The 13,290-nt window shown below is 32.5% G+C and overlaps 1 protein-coding gene across 2 annotated transcripts; it reads left to right on the forward strand.

Moving 5' to 3' along the window:
* The first annotated feature begins 520 nt into the window (after nt 1-520).
* On the forward strand, nt 521-4,379 carry LOC140979657 (uncharacterized). Of its 2 annotated transcripts, XM_073445165.1 has the most exons (5): nt 521-636; nt 1,625-1,709; nt 1,835-1,932; nt 3,002-3,318; nt 3,717-4,378. In XM_073445165.1, the coding sequence occupies exons 2-5, from the start codon at nt 1,701-1,703 to the stop codon at nt 4,154-4,156; spliced, it is 864 nt and encodes a 287-aa protein (XP_073301266.1). In that variant the 5' UTR covers nt 521-636; nt 1,625-1,700; the 3' UTR covers nt 4,157-4,378. The 2 variants fall into 2 exon arrangements, with proteins under 2 accessions (XP_073301266.1, XP_073301267.1); XM_073445166.1 differs by lacking the exon at nt 521-636 and having other exon boundaries at nt 3,717-4,379.
* The last annotated feature ends 8,911 nt before the right edge of the window (nt 4,380-13,290 follow it).

Genomic DNA, 13,290 nt, shown 5'->3' on the forward strand with positions numbered 1-13,290 from the left:
TTAACATTCACACTCATTATTTGTAGATCCCGCTGTCCACTCATTCATCTTACTCTTACTCTAAATTAAATATATTCACTTTCAAATTTTTTAAGAAATTTGAATTATTATAATTTTATATTAATAATAATAATATGTTTTGATGTTTGAAATAATTTGTATAATGTATGAATATTTATAGATGAATATATTATTTTTTTTATTAAACTAGCCGTTAACTAGTGGTTAACATAATTTTTTAATTTTAAAAACAAAAACAACGTTAGTTTTTAATTTAACATTATTTTTTAATTTATTTTATTTTTCGAATTTTTTTTTAAAACATACAAATTTGAAATTTAAATCAACTTTCATCACGGTGGGGCCCGCTTTTAGCGACGGTTTTTAAAAAAGTGGTTGCAATTAGCGACGGTGAATAAAATCGGTCGCAAATAGCGACAGTTTATCACAAACCGTTGCTAATTATCGAATTTTTTTTTAAAAAAAACTGACACCGCACCACACGGCGTTATAACGCCCACTCACATTTGAGAGTGGGTATACAATGTGGGTACCCTAACACAATATAAAGTCATTGATCCGTAAGATTGAAAACAAGAATCCTATCGCAAATTCCTGAGGTGCGCCGACATTGTGGTACGTGTGAATTTTCATTCGTTTTGCATTTTTTTAAGGAATTAAATTTTTTTTTTTGGAATTTTGATTACTTGGTTGAAAATTTTGGGTCGATCTTTGTGCGTTTTCTGGGTATTGATCAACGAATCCTTTTGATTTTGCAAATTTTTTTGGGGGACTCTTAGTTTCGGGTTTGATGTGAGGTAGTTGAGCGGCAGAATTGTAGATTACGGTGTCGTTTATTTTTTAATTTGGTGATTTTTAATAAATTATTACTTTTTAAGGCGGATCTAAATTTTTTATAAGCATAATGAATTGGTGGAATTGGGGATGGTGTGTTTGGAGTTTGGAGAAGAAAGCTTGATCTGAATGAAGTTTTGATTTTGGTATGTAATTTGGGAAAAGAATATTCTCCATGATTATCCCCTTACTGTAGTTTTGGTATGCATCTCCCGAGTGTCGGGCTGGATTTCAATGGTGGTTTGCTGACCTACATTGCTTTTATTTGATGATCTAATTGGTTACCCTTCTTGTAAATTTGTTTTTCACTGCCTGTTTGATTGCATTCAGTTATGCAACGTACTTTGTTTGTCACTACCGATACCGGGTTGAAAGATGCTGTCTTTTGAGTAGGCTTGTTTTAAATTATAATTCACTTAATTTTTGTGACTCACTGTTTAATGCCTGAATAGCAGGGCATTTGGAAAATTCCCTGATTACCTACAGTATCGGATGAATAGTCTGGTTTATTTTTGCTCTTTTGGATTTTGCTATGTGGTTTATTTTTTTCTGTTTTAACAGCTGACACTGGAGGGTTATATTAAGACTTTAGTGACCAAAACCTGTTTTTGAGAATGATATTTTGCATCTAATGTTGATGTCAAGTCACTTATGTTAAAACTGTGCTATTAGTGGGGAAAAGTTTGACATCTTACCTTTTAGCCGCTGGGGAACATACTGTTTGCAATTTTTTCTTGGTATATGACTGAGATCTGTAAATTTTTTTTAGGTCTTCGAAACATTACTGTAAAATACAAATACCTGCTACATTCTCTAGCATTTTTCATACTTGGTGGACGATTGAAATGACAGAGGTACACTTTCCTTCTCTTTATTTCTGTTCCATTAAAAGGAAGTTGATGTTACATGAGAAACAGGGAAAAAAAATGAGTTGAATTATGATTTTTATATCAGTTTACCATACCTTATGTTGTTGCAGGAGAGTTACAAGGTCTCCTTGCATGTCTATGACTTAAGCCAAGGCCTTGCCAGGCAATTATCGACAACCTTTTTGGGAAAATCTATTGAAGGCATATGGTAAGATTACACTATAGAAGACTTGTTTTTAAATGCAAACCTAAGATTATGTAGATTCGAGTGTGGCTTCCTTAGGCTCTTAACTATATACAGCATGGTTTTTATTTTATTTATTTTCAATTGTAACTTTTTTTTAGTTGGTATGCATAATGGTTTCTTGAGATGTTGTCACTTCGTACGTTATACTAAAGCACCCAGCATAGATCACATTTTGATTCCATTCCTAACAATCCCCTCATTTTTCTTCTGTGCAATACTCATCATCTACAAGTAATATAATGGTGGAAAGAATTTCTGCATTTCAATGCAACTCGGCACTGTATTTCCCTGACATATGAACATATTCATACAAGTATAAAGTACCATCTGATTTGTTATCTTATTTTAATTTTCTGTCTGTGTTCTTAATGCGAGAAAGTTGATGAATGTTGTACGCAATTTTTCGATATAATCAATTAACCATTGATGTTTCCTCTTGCCTTATGTTATTAATTCCTTAATCATTGTACATTGTACAGTGTACAAATTATTGAATTTGAATGGAGACATCTCTCTCTCTTTTGTTCTTTGGCGTCCAAGTATGACCGAGGTGACGGGGTTTTAGACAAACCTTGGGTGAAGGGGTGGACTCCTATGGAGTGATTATTTGCAACTTTTGGATTAACTTTCTCATGATTAAGATTTATATTTCTGAGTTGTGTTGAAGAATGTGTTCAATTTATGAGCAGGCTTGTGGAATAAATTTCAATTGATACCAAACAAGGAGGGCAGGAATTTTTTTTGATCGATGCACAGTTACCCACTTTTCTGGCTAGAAGGTTCTCTGAGTAATAAATTTAGGCTGGGTGGTTTTAATTTTATAATTGTTGCGTAGGTGGATACAAAAGAATGAGATTTGTCTCCTTTTTTCACTTAAGGCCAGGTAGGGAAAAAGGAGTGGAATATTTGTGTGTTGGATAACTTAAATATTACTTTGGTTGCTTTGATGCACATTGATTTTCTGGCTTCTTTTGTTTTGAGCATTTTAGGCGGGTTTTACATTACAAGTATGTTGCTTTTGCTTGTGTAGGCATACTGGAATTGTGGTTTATGGTAATGAATACTATTTTGGCGGGGGCATACAAAATGCTGCAGTTGGAACAACACCTTATGGGACTCCTCTTAAAGTTGTTGATCTTGGTGTTACCCATGTGCCTAAGGACGTATTTGAAACTTATTTACAAGAGATTGATCATCGGTACACAGCTGAGACTTACAGATTACTTACTCATAATTGCAACAATTTTAGCAACGAGGTTGCCCAGTTTCTGGTGGGTGCTTCGATACCAGACTACATTTTGAATCTACCCAATGAAGTCGTAAGCAGCCCGATGGGCGCTCTCATGTGTAAGTTTGACACATTTTATGATCATAATCTCTTTTATTCTTTTAATATATTGAATTTCATCTTCAGCTTATTGACATCAATAGAAATAAAGTACTCAACATTTTGGATGAGATTATATGGTTGTTGGATGCAAAAAGAAAATTCCATATTGATAGCAACACTAATAAATTTGCTGATAGCCTTCAGTTTCTCAGTTATCACCTGCTGTGAAGGAAGTTTCTGGGAGCTGTATGGTTGTAGGGAAAGTTCATTGAATTATCGAAGTGGGTTCGAAAAGCTCAAAAGTGTATATTATAATAAGTCTATAACCTTCTGCAATTGCTAATAAAACAGAAGAAAGCTGTTGAGAATCAATTTTTATGCATGTTTTCGCTGAATGGTGCCCTTTTCGGTGCAGTGCCTATGATACAGCAATTGGAAACTACATTAAGAGCTGGAGCAGTACCCCAGGCACCCCAGTTTAGTCCAGCTGCTGTGTCTAATTCTATTAAGACAGCAAGTTCCGTCAACAAATCAGCCAGTGGCAGTAACGTTCAACCTCCAAAAAAGAAGGAACAAGTTGAAAAATCGAAAGCAGAAGATATACTGAAGAACCATGCAGCTGAGCCGACAGCAAAGAATTCTTCCCCGGTCACTGGTGTTGCTAAGCAGAAGCCATCTAATAACCCCGTCTCCGGCGTCCCCCTTGGTACAGTTCGGAACAAAGTTCAAGAGGAGATCACCACTGAGTTTGCTGCAATCATGGCTACCGGGACAATCCAAGCGAGTGAGGCTGCTGCTCTTGCCACTAGGAGAGTGATGCAGAAGTATGGGCATCTGAACGCAGCACGGAGCTAGCTAGAGTCGGGGGAATGTTTTGTACCAAGTAGAAAAAATACCAGTGTTGCTGTTGCTGTTGCTGTTGCTGTTGCTGCAGCACAATTTGACATTTTTTCTTGGCTCAAACACCTACCGTGTTTGTGGGTTACTGAGCCAATAGATTGAATGAGCGATCGTTTTTTTTCTTAACTTTCTTTTTTCGTAACTTTGGTATTCATCAAATACTATTCACACTTTAGGAAAAATTGTAGTCCGGATGGTTTTTATTTATTTATTTATTTGTAATTTTGATAATTTTTCAATTTCAATAATTTTTTCAACGTAGTGTTGACATGAAGCCGCATATCAACACTCTCGGAAAATTGGATAAAAATTAAACAAATAATATTTCAACTGCATTAGGTTTTGAAACCAATTTTTTTTTTCGAAACCAAATTTTTTTTCCTCTACAAAATGCAACACAATTCAAGTATAAAGCATAAAAAAGATACGACTTATGTTTTTAAAAAGTAAATAAATAATTCAAAACTACTTTAAATTAAAGAAGGTTATTTTATTAAAGTGATCTCAATAGCAATAGGCGTATGGACCCAAAAAAGACTTTATTTTAATTTTGGCAGAGCTTGTGAGTGAAGCGTATTGATTATTAGCACGCTTTTCAGAAAGCTGCAAAACGATTTTATCGAAGCACATTGGATGGTCGAATATACATTTAATTTCTACAAAATATAATCAAAGTATCTAAATTTTAAAGAGATTAATGAAAAATAACTTAAAATAATTTCAATATTCTTTTTATATTATATATTCTTTATTTTCTACAGACAGATAAATGGGACATATTTTTGAGTTATTTTTCCCAATATATCTTGAGGATATATAATTTATTGATTTTTTTAATATATGATATTTTGACCAGGTCTCGACATGTTCAAATATACATGACCCATGTCGTTTGTGAAAAATAATGGATATAATATAAGTTCATATTTTTATTTGTTAAAATCTAAAATTCGAACATTCTCACTAATAATTAGATATGTCACGTATTCATATTAAGTTTCAACCAAAAAAATTATAATTATTATAGAAAATTTATTAATAGTTAAGCAATTTTTTCCCTTAGAAGTGTATATGTTTGAGCTTTTAATTTTTATGTTTATTTTTTTTAACAAAAAATAGTACTACAGAAGAAAGGCCTTTACTTTGCGATAAAATTCGTATAGTTTGGATATAAAAATAATTATTACAAAGATTTCATAGTTAATAATATCAAGATAAAGAAAGATTTCAAGTCTTAATATTCAAATTCTTATTTTACTTTTATAAATAAATAATGAATGGGTCTCATGTGAGACTGTCTTACGGATCTTAATCTGTGAGACAGGTCAACTCCATAGCCGTACCTTTTATGAGGCCAACCAAGCGGTTGCCTCAGGGCCCGNTATAGAATAAATGAGCTAACTATGTTGTCGATTGAGAAAGAAATGGTCTGACAATTGGATTACACAGATTTGATAAATATTTTCGTCTCTAAAAAACTAGACGAGTAGTATTTATGTAGTTATTTTAAATATTTATTGAGTTGTTATTGATGTAATATATTGGTTTTGATATATTTATGTATTTATTATTATATTTGTTATTTGAAAATTGAATTTTATATTTATTAATGCAACAAGAGGGCCCATTTTTCATTTTTCGTTTCAGGCCTCATTCAACACAGATACGGCTCTACTCAACCCTACCCATATTCACAATAAAAAGTAATACTCTTAGCATAAAAATTAATACTTTTTCAAGGATGACCCAAATAAAATATCCGTCTCACAAATACGACCAGTGAGACCGTCTCATTGAAGTTTTTGCCATAAATTACAAAAATATACACCTGAGTATTTTAATTTAAAGAATGAGTTGAATAGAAAATGATGATTATGAAATGATAGGGGGGATATGATGGTTTTGGCATCAGCTTTGTTTTCCTTCGATGACAAAAGCCACGTCCTAAAATTAAAGAAAACCCCTTTCCAAAAAAAAAAAAAAGAGAGGAATAAAGAAATTAAAGAAAGCTACTAACTCATCTCTCGTTTCGATTTATTAGTAATTTCAACGGTGTTTACATAAATATTCAGAATATATGTCTGAAACAAAATAGAGCTTAAATATTAACGGTAGTGATTGATTGAATGAATCAAAATTGAGTTTAGAAATGTTCCCTAGCCTAGCTGGCTTTTGTTGAGCACAGAAACCCTAACAAAGAATCCAAAATAAAAAAGGGAACTAACTCAAGAAATGCTCTTGATCATATATATATGATCTAACGTACCTCAAAAATAGCGAAAAAAAATTGAAAATCGCCATTTTGAAGGTTTCATGAAAACATTTAATGATATTGATTTTAATACAAACAAGATTACAAGTATTTCTGTAAAATTCTACTCGAGGGAAAAGAAAAAACAAAGAAATGGTGTAATGATGGTAGATGAAGAAGAGATAACAAAATAATTAGCTACAACAAACTTCTCGCAACACATATTGTATTAATTCATGGGGCTTAACATGACATATATATGTCGAAAAAGCACAGTTTACGCGCGTCGTTACATACTACGTACAATTGTTTTAGCTAATTTCATCTTCCTTGATCTTTTGCTTTACATCGGGGACGATCTATCAAACACAGTAATTTACCTGTTTGAAATAGGGTTTGGTCCACTCGGAACTTCATGATCACCTGACTCGAACTCTTTAACTTTCGATTTATGATATGCATAGGATTTCCCACTTTTTCCAGGATGAAAATCCGCTGTTCTTGGGAAATTCTTTTCTGCGGAAGACTCTAAGAGAAAGGGTTCGGAATTAGGGAGACTCGAAGCTATAACCGATGAGGGTTTCGAAGAATGCTCACCGGATGAGCTCACAAGAGCAAGAAACATGAAGAGAATGCTGAAAAAGAAGACTAGCAAATGATGGGATTTTGTGGGGATTTCAAGAACCGGAGATGGAGATGAAGATGAGTTGATATTCAAAGTTGTTTCCATGCAATTTGTGAACAGAAACCTAGCTCAATACCCCCAAAAAAGCCAAGAAAAAAATCAATATCCATCAACCAAGTACAACCCTAATTTCAGGAGAGGAAATCAGGGTAGAGAAAGAGAAAAAAGATTAATGGAGAAGAATCTTTGAAAAAGGAGGTGTTATGGAGATGCTCAGGTTTTGAAGAATTTCCACAACATATTTGTTCAGAATCTAGAAAACATTGTATATATAGAGGTACATATTTAATTATGTGCCTAGCCTTTTATAATACTAGTTAGACGTCATCTCAGTCGTGCTCACGTAAATATCCATAGTAGATATCCATAAGATATATNGTAATAATATTAAGAATAATAGATGTATAACATTTAAGTCCACGTTATATTTCAAAGTCTCGAATTATCATTATATATAAAAAGAAATAGGAAGACCTGTCCCGTAGTATACGCTCTCTTCTTGCAACTCAAGGTACAATTAGTAAGTATCATTAAAGGTTATTATATATTTCCATATTTGACCAAGATTTCTTTCAGTAATTTCCAGGTAAAAGTTTGAAAGAGTGCGGCAATATTAAACTTGTTGCCTAAAGTATATATTTAATTGGGTTAAAAAAAGCGGACATAAAGCAAATTAAGCATCGTTGTCTCCTCACTACAAAAAACAAATGTTCAAATTAAGGTCTTGCATTGTCCTCCACCATGACCAAATCCATATGACCCCACCAAAAAATATACTTCGTGTTTCACACACACACACATGTATATATACACACACTAGCTTCATGTGTATGTATTACGTGACACACTAGCTTCATGTGTATGTATTACGTGTATGTCCAGTCGATTTTTTTCACATGTACTCTTTTTTTTAAAAAAATTGAAATTTAATTAGAAAAATTTAAAATTTTCTTATCTTGAATAAGTTTTTTTTAACATACATTTACGCATTATAGAACTCATGCAAGCATATAGATCATAGATATCATGAGATTAATATTATGTGAATATATTAATAGCTTCGGCAATTGATTGTCAGTAGGAGCATGCATGTGTGTGCTCTTATATAGTTTATTTATTTATGATTATGATTTGTGTATTATACTATTATATATATGGTATATAAGTACAAATTTAGTCACGTCCGTCAACTTTTGTCATCTTTAGTCATTCTCTCTATACGTAGTGTCATATTGAAGCAACGAAGACATATGTGTCACATTAATATTACATCGAAAAATGAGTAATTTTGAAAAAATAAGAAACATAGCGGGCCAAAAATAAAATTTGACAAAATAAATATTCAAAATTACAAAAAGACAAATATACAAGACTAATATGAGTAAGTCTCTTGTGACACGATCTCATAACTCTTTTTCCACGAGTTCTGGTGATTGACAAAATAAACAACATCGAGTTGTTTCATGATCCAGCTGTTTTCTTCATATGTAAAACAGGTTCTTCAGACCGATGGATCAATTCAGGCATTTGAAACCGTTCAAGAATTCAAGCCGTTATGTCAAGAAGTCAAACAGTTATACTTATTGAACTCCAGCTACAAAAGATCGTACGAAAAAACTGACATGTCTGAAAATTCAATGCAATGAAAAGGTTCAAACCGTCACATTCCAACAACAGTACAAATAGACAATTTTGAGCATTTTAAGTAAGATATTACAAGTCAAGTCGTTCAGATGAATGTTGCAAATAAAAATATTATATATTATCATACCAACCCCCAGAGTAACAGAAAGTTACCAATTTGGGCTATAGCTATCAGATTTTCGAAAATCTGACCGAGATGCAAATAGAAATATTATATATTATCATACCAACCTCCGAAGTAACAGAAAGTTGCCAATTTGGGCTACAGCAATAAGATTTTCGAAAATCATGGACTTGAAGTTGCAAAAGTAAAAAGAACATTAAAGATCACTTAATGAGACGTTCGCGATTGAAAAGGACTTGTCTATATTGTTGGAAAATGGTACAAATGATCGTTTAAAAGCAAATCCGACCATTGGAGCTTTTCAACTATAAATATGCAGAACATTCAAAGTGAAGACTGCCAAAAAATCTCTGAGCGATAAGCTATTCACAGCCGCTGAATTAAAAACCTACAATTTGCATATGTTTATATCGTATGAGCACAGTTAACCGTCTACATTTTCAAACTACTCAACCAAAGCGCAAGGTTCCCAGATTACTTCATATCTTCAAGGATCAACCTGCGTTACCTCAACCAAGTCAATCTGTTATAAAACTGATTGTTGGATCATTGTTATCTGTTGTGTTGTCTGGAGAACCGAGTGTTCTTAAACATCCAGACCTTTTAAAGTGATCACTAATATTTCAATTTAGGTTGTGTTATTAGGACAAATTGAAGCGAAATATTACAAGACATTGTAAAACCATAATATTTTAGTAGAAACATTCATAAGTTGAAGAGAGTGTGAAGTATGAGTTTTATCGCCAAACATTCAAAGAAACCTTGTGTCATTTACTTGTATACTTTACATTTTTTTCACATTCAAGTTTTCTGACCGTTTCTTGTTAAACTGCTAGCCGTTTATTTATCACTAGTCAAACCGAACCGTTTCCGTACTCACTCTATTTTAAAGTTGTCCAGTAAAGTTAGTCATTCAAGAATAGTTCTTTAACAACTTAAAAACTCTTAACAACGGTTTAAAGCACACTTAACCGTCTACATTTTCAGATTGCTCAAGCAAAGCACAAGGTTACCAGATTACTTCAGATCTTCAAGGATAAACCGGGCTACCTCAACCAAGTCAAATCGTTATAAAACTGAATGTTGGGGTCGTTGTTATTTGTTGTGTTGTCTAGAGAACTGAGGGTCTTAAACATCAACATCTTTTAAAGTGATCACTAAGATTTCAATTTAGGCAGTGCTAATAGTCATAATTAAAGCGGACTGTTACAAGACGTTGTGAAGCCATAATATTTTAGTTGAAATCTTCCTGAGTGGAAAAATGAGTGAAATGGAAGTTTTATCTCCGATCATTCATAAAAACCTTGTGTCATTTACTTACATACTTTACATTTTTGCACATTCAAATTTTCCGACCGTTTCTTGTTAAACTCTTAGCCGTTTATTTATCACTAGTCAAACCGAAATGTTTACGTACTATTTTAAAGTGGTCCAATAAAGTTAGTCATTCACAAATAATTCTTAATAACTTAAAAATTATTTAGAACATTTTAAAGTTTAATGAATTTTTTAAAGAGTTTATTCACCACCTCTAAACTCTAAATCAATCCCAACAGAGGTCAAATCAATTATTACTTAAAGCGGAAATTAATATTTTTAATATAAAAATAATATTTTTCATGAATCGGATTGGTTTAGAGATCTGTCTCACAAAATTAATTCATTAAGAGCATTGTCTCACAAAATTAATCCAAAAGATCGTCTCACAAAATTTTTTGTAACCTAATTTATTTTTTTATCCAAGAAAATTCAATCAATCTATTGCTAAACAATCTCATTATCACTCAATTTAATATAATAGATAATTTGTTTAAATTTCACTAATATTTCTCCTTCTTATTTAGGTAATTATATTATAAATATTTAAATTTGAATGAATAATAAAAGTATTTAAAAGTACGATAATTATATACAAGCAAATGTATGTCGTCTAACTAGAATATATGTGCACAAAAATGACTCGTTTGTTGTGAAAAAGTAAAAATTTATGGTAAAAAGTAAAAATCTCAAACTCTCAAAATTATCACACTACACACTTTATAATATTTTTCTCTCAACTCAATTGTGATTTTCTTCACAAATGAGAGATCTATTTATAGAAAATTTTTACAAATAATTCAAAAATAAATTACACAATTACCTTCATCATCACATACAAATTTCAATATTCAACACCTAATTTTACCTAATTTTCAACATTCAAATATTCAACATTCAAATATTCAATACACACATTTTAAATATTATTTTTCAACATTCTCCCTTGTGATGATGATCATAATGATTGTATACATTACGTGTTTTTATACTGCCTCGTTAAAAACCTTACTAGGAAAAACCCATTGGGATAAAAACCATAGTAAGGGAAAAAGAGTGCAGTCACGTAAACTCCCCCTCATGTTGACACGAACAATTCTTCACAGATTTCGTAGATTGCGCATCCCAATATTATATATGTGCTTTCTGAATATTGTCGTAGGAATTGCTTTTGTGAAGAGATCTGATGAGTTTTCACTTGATTGAATGTGACGAACATCAATACATTTATTCTTCTCAAGCTCTTTGGTGAATGCGAAGAACTTAGGAGGAATATGTTTAGTTCTGTCGCTTTTTATGTATCCTTCTTTCATTTGAGCAACACATGCAGCATTATCTTCATATAGTATCACAGGCTTCTCGTCGAATGATAATCCGCATGAGATTTGGATATGTTGAGTCATTGATTTTAACCACACACATTCACGGCTTGCTTCATGTAGTGCAATAATCTCGGCATGATTTGATGAAGTTGTTACAAGTGTTTGTTTCTGTGAACGCCAAGAAATTGCAGTGCTTCCACGAGTAAATACATATACAGTTTGGGAACGTGCCTTGTGTGGATCAGATAAGTATCCAGCATCGGCATAACCAATTATACTTGGATTAGCATCTTTTGAATACAAAAGTCCCAAGTCTGTCGTTCCTCGTAGATAACGGAATATATGTTTAATTCCGTTCCAGTGTCTCTTTGTTGGATATGTGCTAAATCTTGCCAATAAATTTACGGCAAAAGATATATCAGGCCTTGTACAATTTGTAAGATACATAAGGGCACCGATAGCACTTAGATATGGTACTTCTGGACCAAGAATATCTTCATCATCTTCACATGGACGGAATGGATCCTTTTCTATGTTTAATGATCTAACAACCATTGGAGTACTTAAAGGATTTGATTTGTCCATATTAAAACGTTTAAGGATCTTTTCTGTATAATTTGTCTGGTGAACAAATATTCCACATTCTTTTTGTTCAATTTGTAAACCCAGACAATACTTGGTTTTTCCAAGATCCTTCATTTCAAATTCTTCTTTCAAGTATGACACAACTTCTTGAATTTCCTTATTTGTTCCAATGATGTTTAAATCATCAACATATACAGCAATAATTACGCATCCGGATGTTGTTTTCTTAATGAAAACACAAGGGCATATTGAATTATTTACATATCCCTTTTTCATCAAGTGATCACTTAGCCTATTATACCACATTCTGCCGGATTGCTTCAACCCATATAATGATCTTAGTAATTTCACAGAATAACATTCTCTGGGTTTTGAACTTTGTGCTTCAGGCATCTTAAATCCTTCAGGGATTTTCATATATATATTACTATCAAGTGATCCATATAAGTAGGCTGTAACAACATCCATAAGACGCATTTCTAAATTTTCAGATACTGCCAAGCTAATCAAATACCGAAACGTAATTGCATCCATCACAGGAGAATACGTTTCTTCATAATCAATTCCAGGCCTTTGAGAAAAACCTTGTGCAACAAGTCGAGCTTTATATCTTACTATTTCATTTTTCTCATTTCGCTTTCGAATAAAAACCCATTTGTATCCAACAGGTTTTACACCTTCAGGTGTAAGGACTATAGGTCCAAAAACATTACGTTTATTTAGCGAATCCAATTCAACCTGGATGGCATCTTTCCATTTTATCCAATCCTGCCGATTTTTACATTCACCAAAAGATTTTGGTTCATGATCTTCATTATCATTTATGATGTCGATTGCCACATTATAAGAAAATATATCATCAATTTCTTCTATATCTTTTCGGTTCCATATTTTTCCAGTATTAATATAATTGATAGAGATTTCATGATTCTCGTCAGTTTGTGGTTCTGACAAAACATTTTCATCATCATGTGTTTCTTCAGGAACATCATTCTCTATTTTGTGATCATTATGTGTTTCTTCAGGAACATCATTCTCTATTTTGTGATCATTGTGTTTCTCTATGAATTTTCTTTTTCGAGGATTTTTATCCTTGGAACCAACTGGCCTTCCACGCTTCAGGCGTTTAATGACATCATGACTATCTTCAATTTGTTTCTT

This window comes from Primulina huaijiensis, chromosome 6 (genome assembly GCF_012295235.1).
Source record: "Primulina huaijiensis isolate GDHJ02 chromosome 6, ASM1229523v2, whole genome shotgun sequence".
In the NCBI taxonomy this organism is placed as follows: domain Eukaryota; kingdom Viridiplantae; phylum Streptophyta; class Magnoliopsida; order Lamiales; family Gesneriaceae; genus Primulina; species Primulina huaijiensis.

Bases quoted from the DNA above. Each gene is read 5' to 3' on its own strand.
- LOC140979657 (XM_073445165.1), top strand. The intron at 1,933-3,001 runs GTAAGATTACAC...TTGCTTGTGTAG, and splicing joins AAATCTATTGAAGGCATATG to GCATACTGGAATTGTGGTTT. The intron at 3,319-3,716 runs GTAAGTTTGACA...TTTTCGGTGCAG, and splicing joins CCCGATGGGCGCTCTCATGT to TGCCTATGATACAGCAATTG.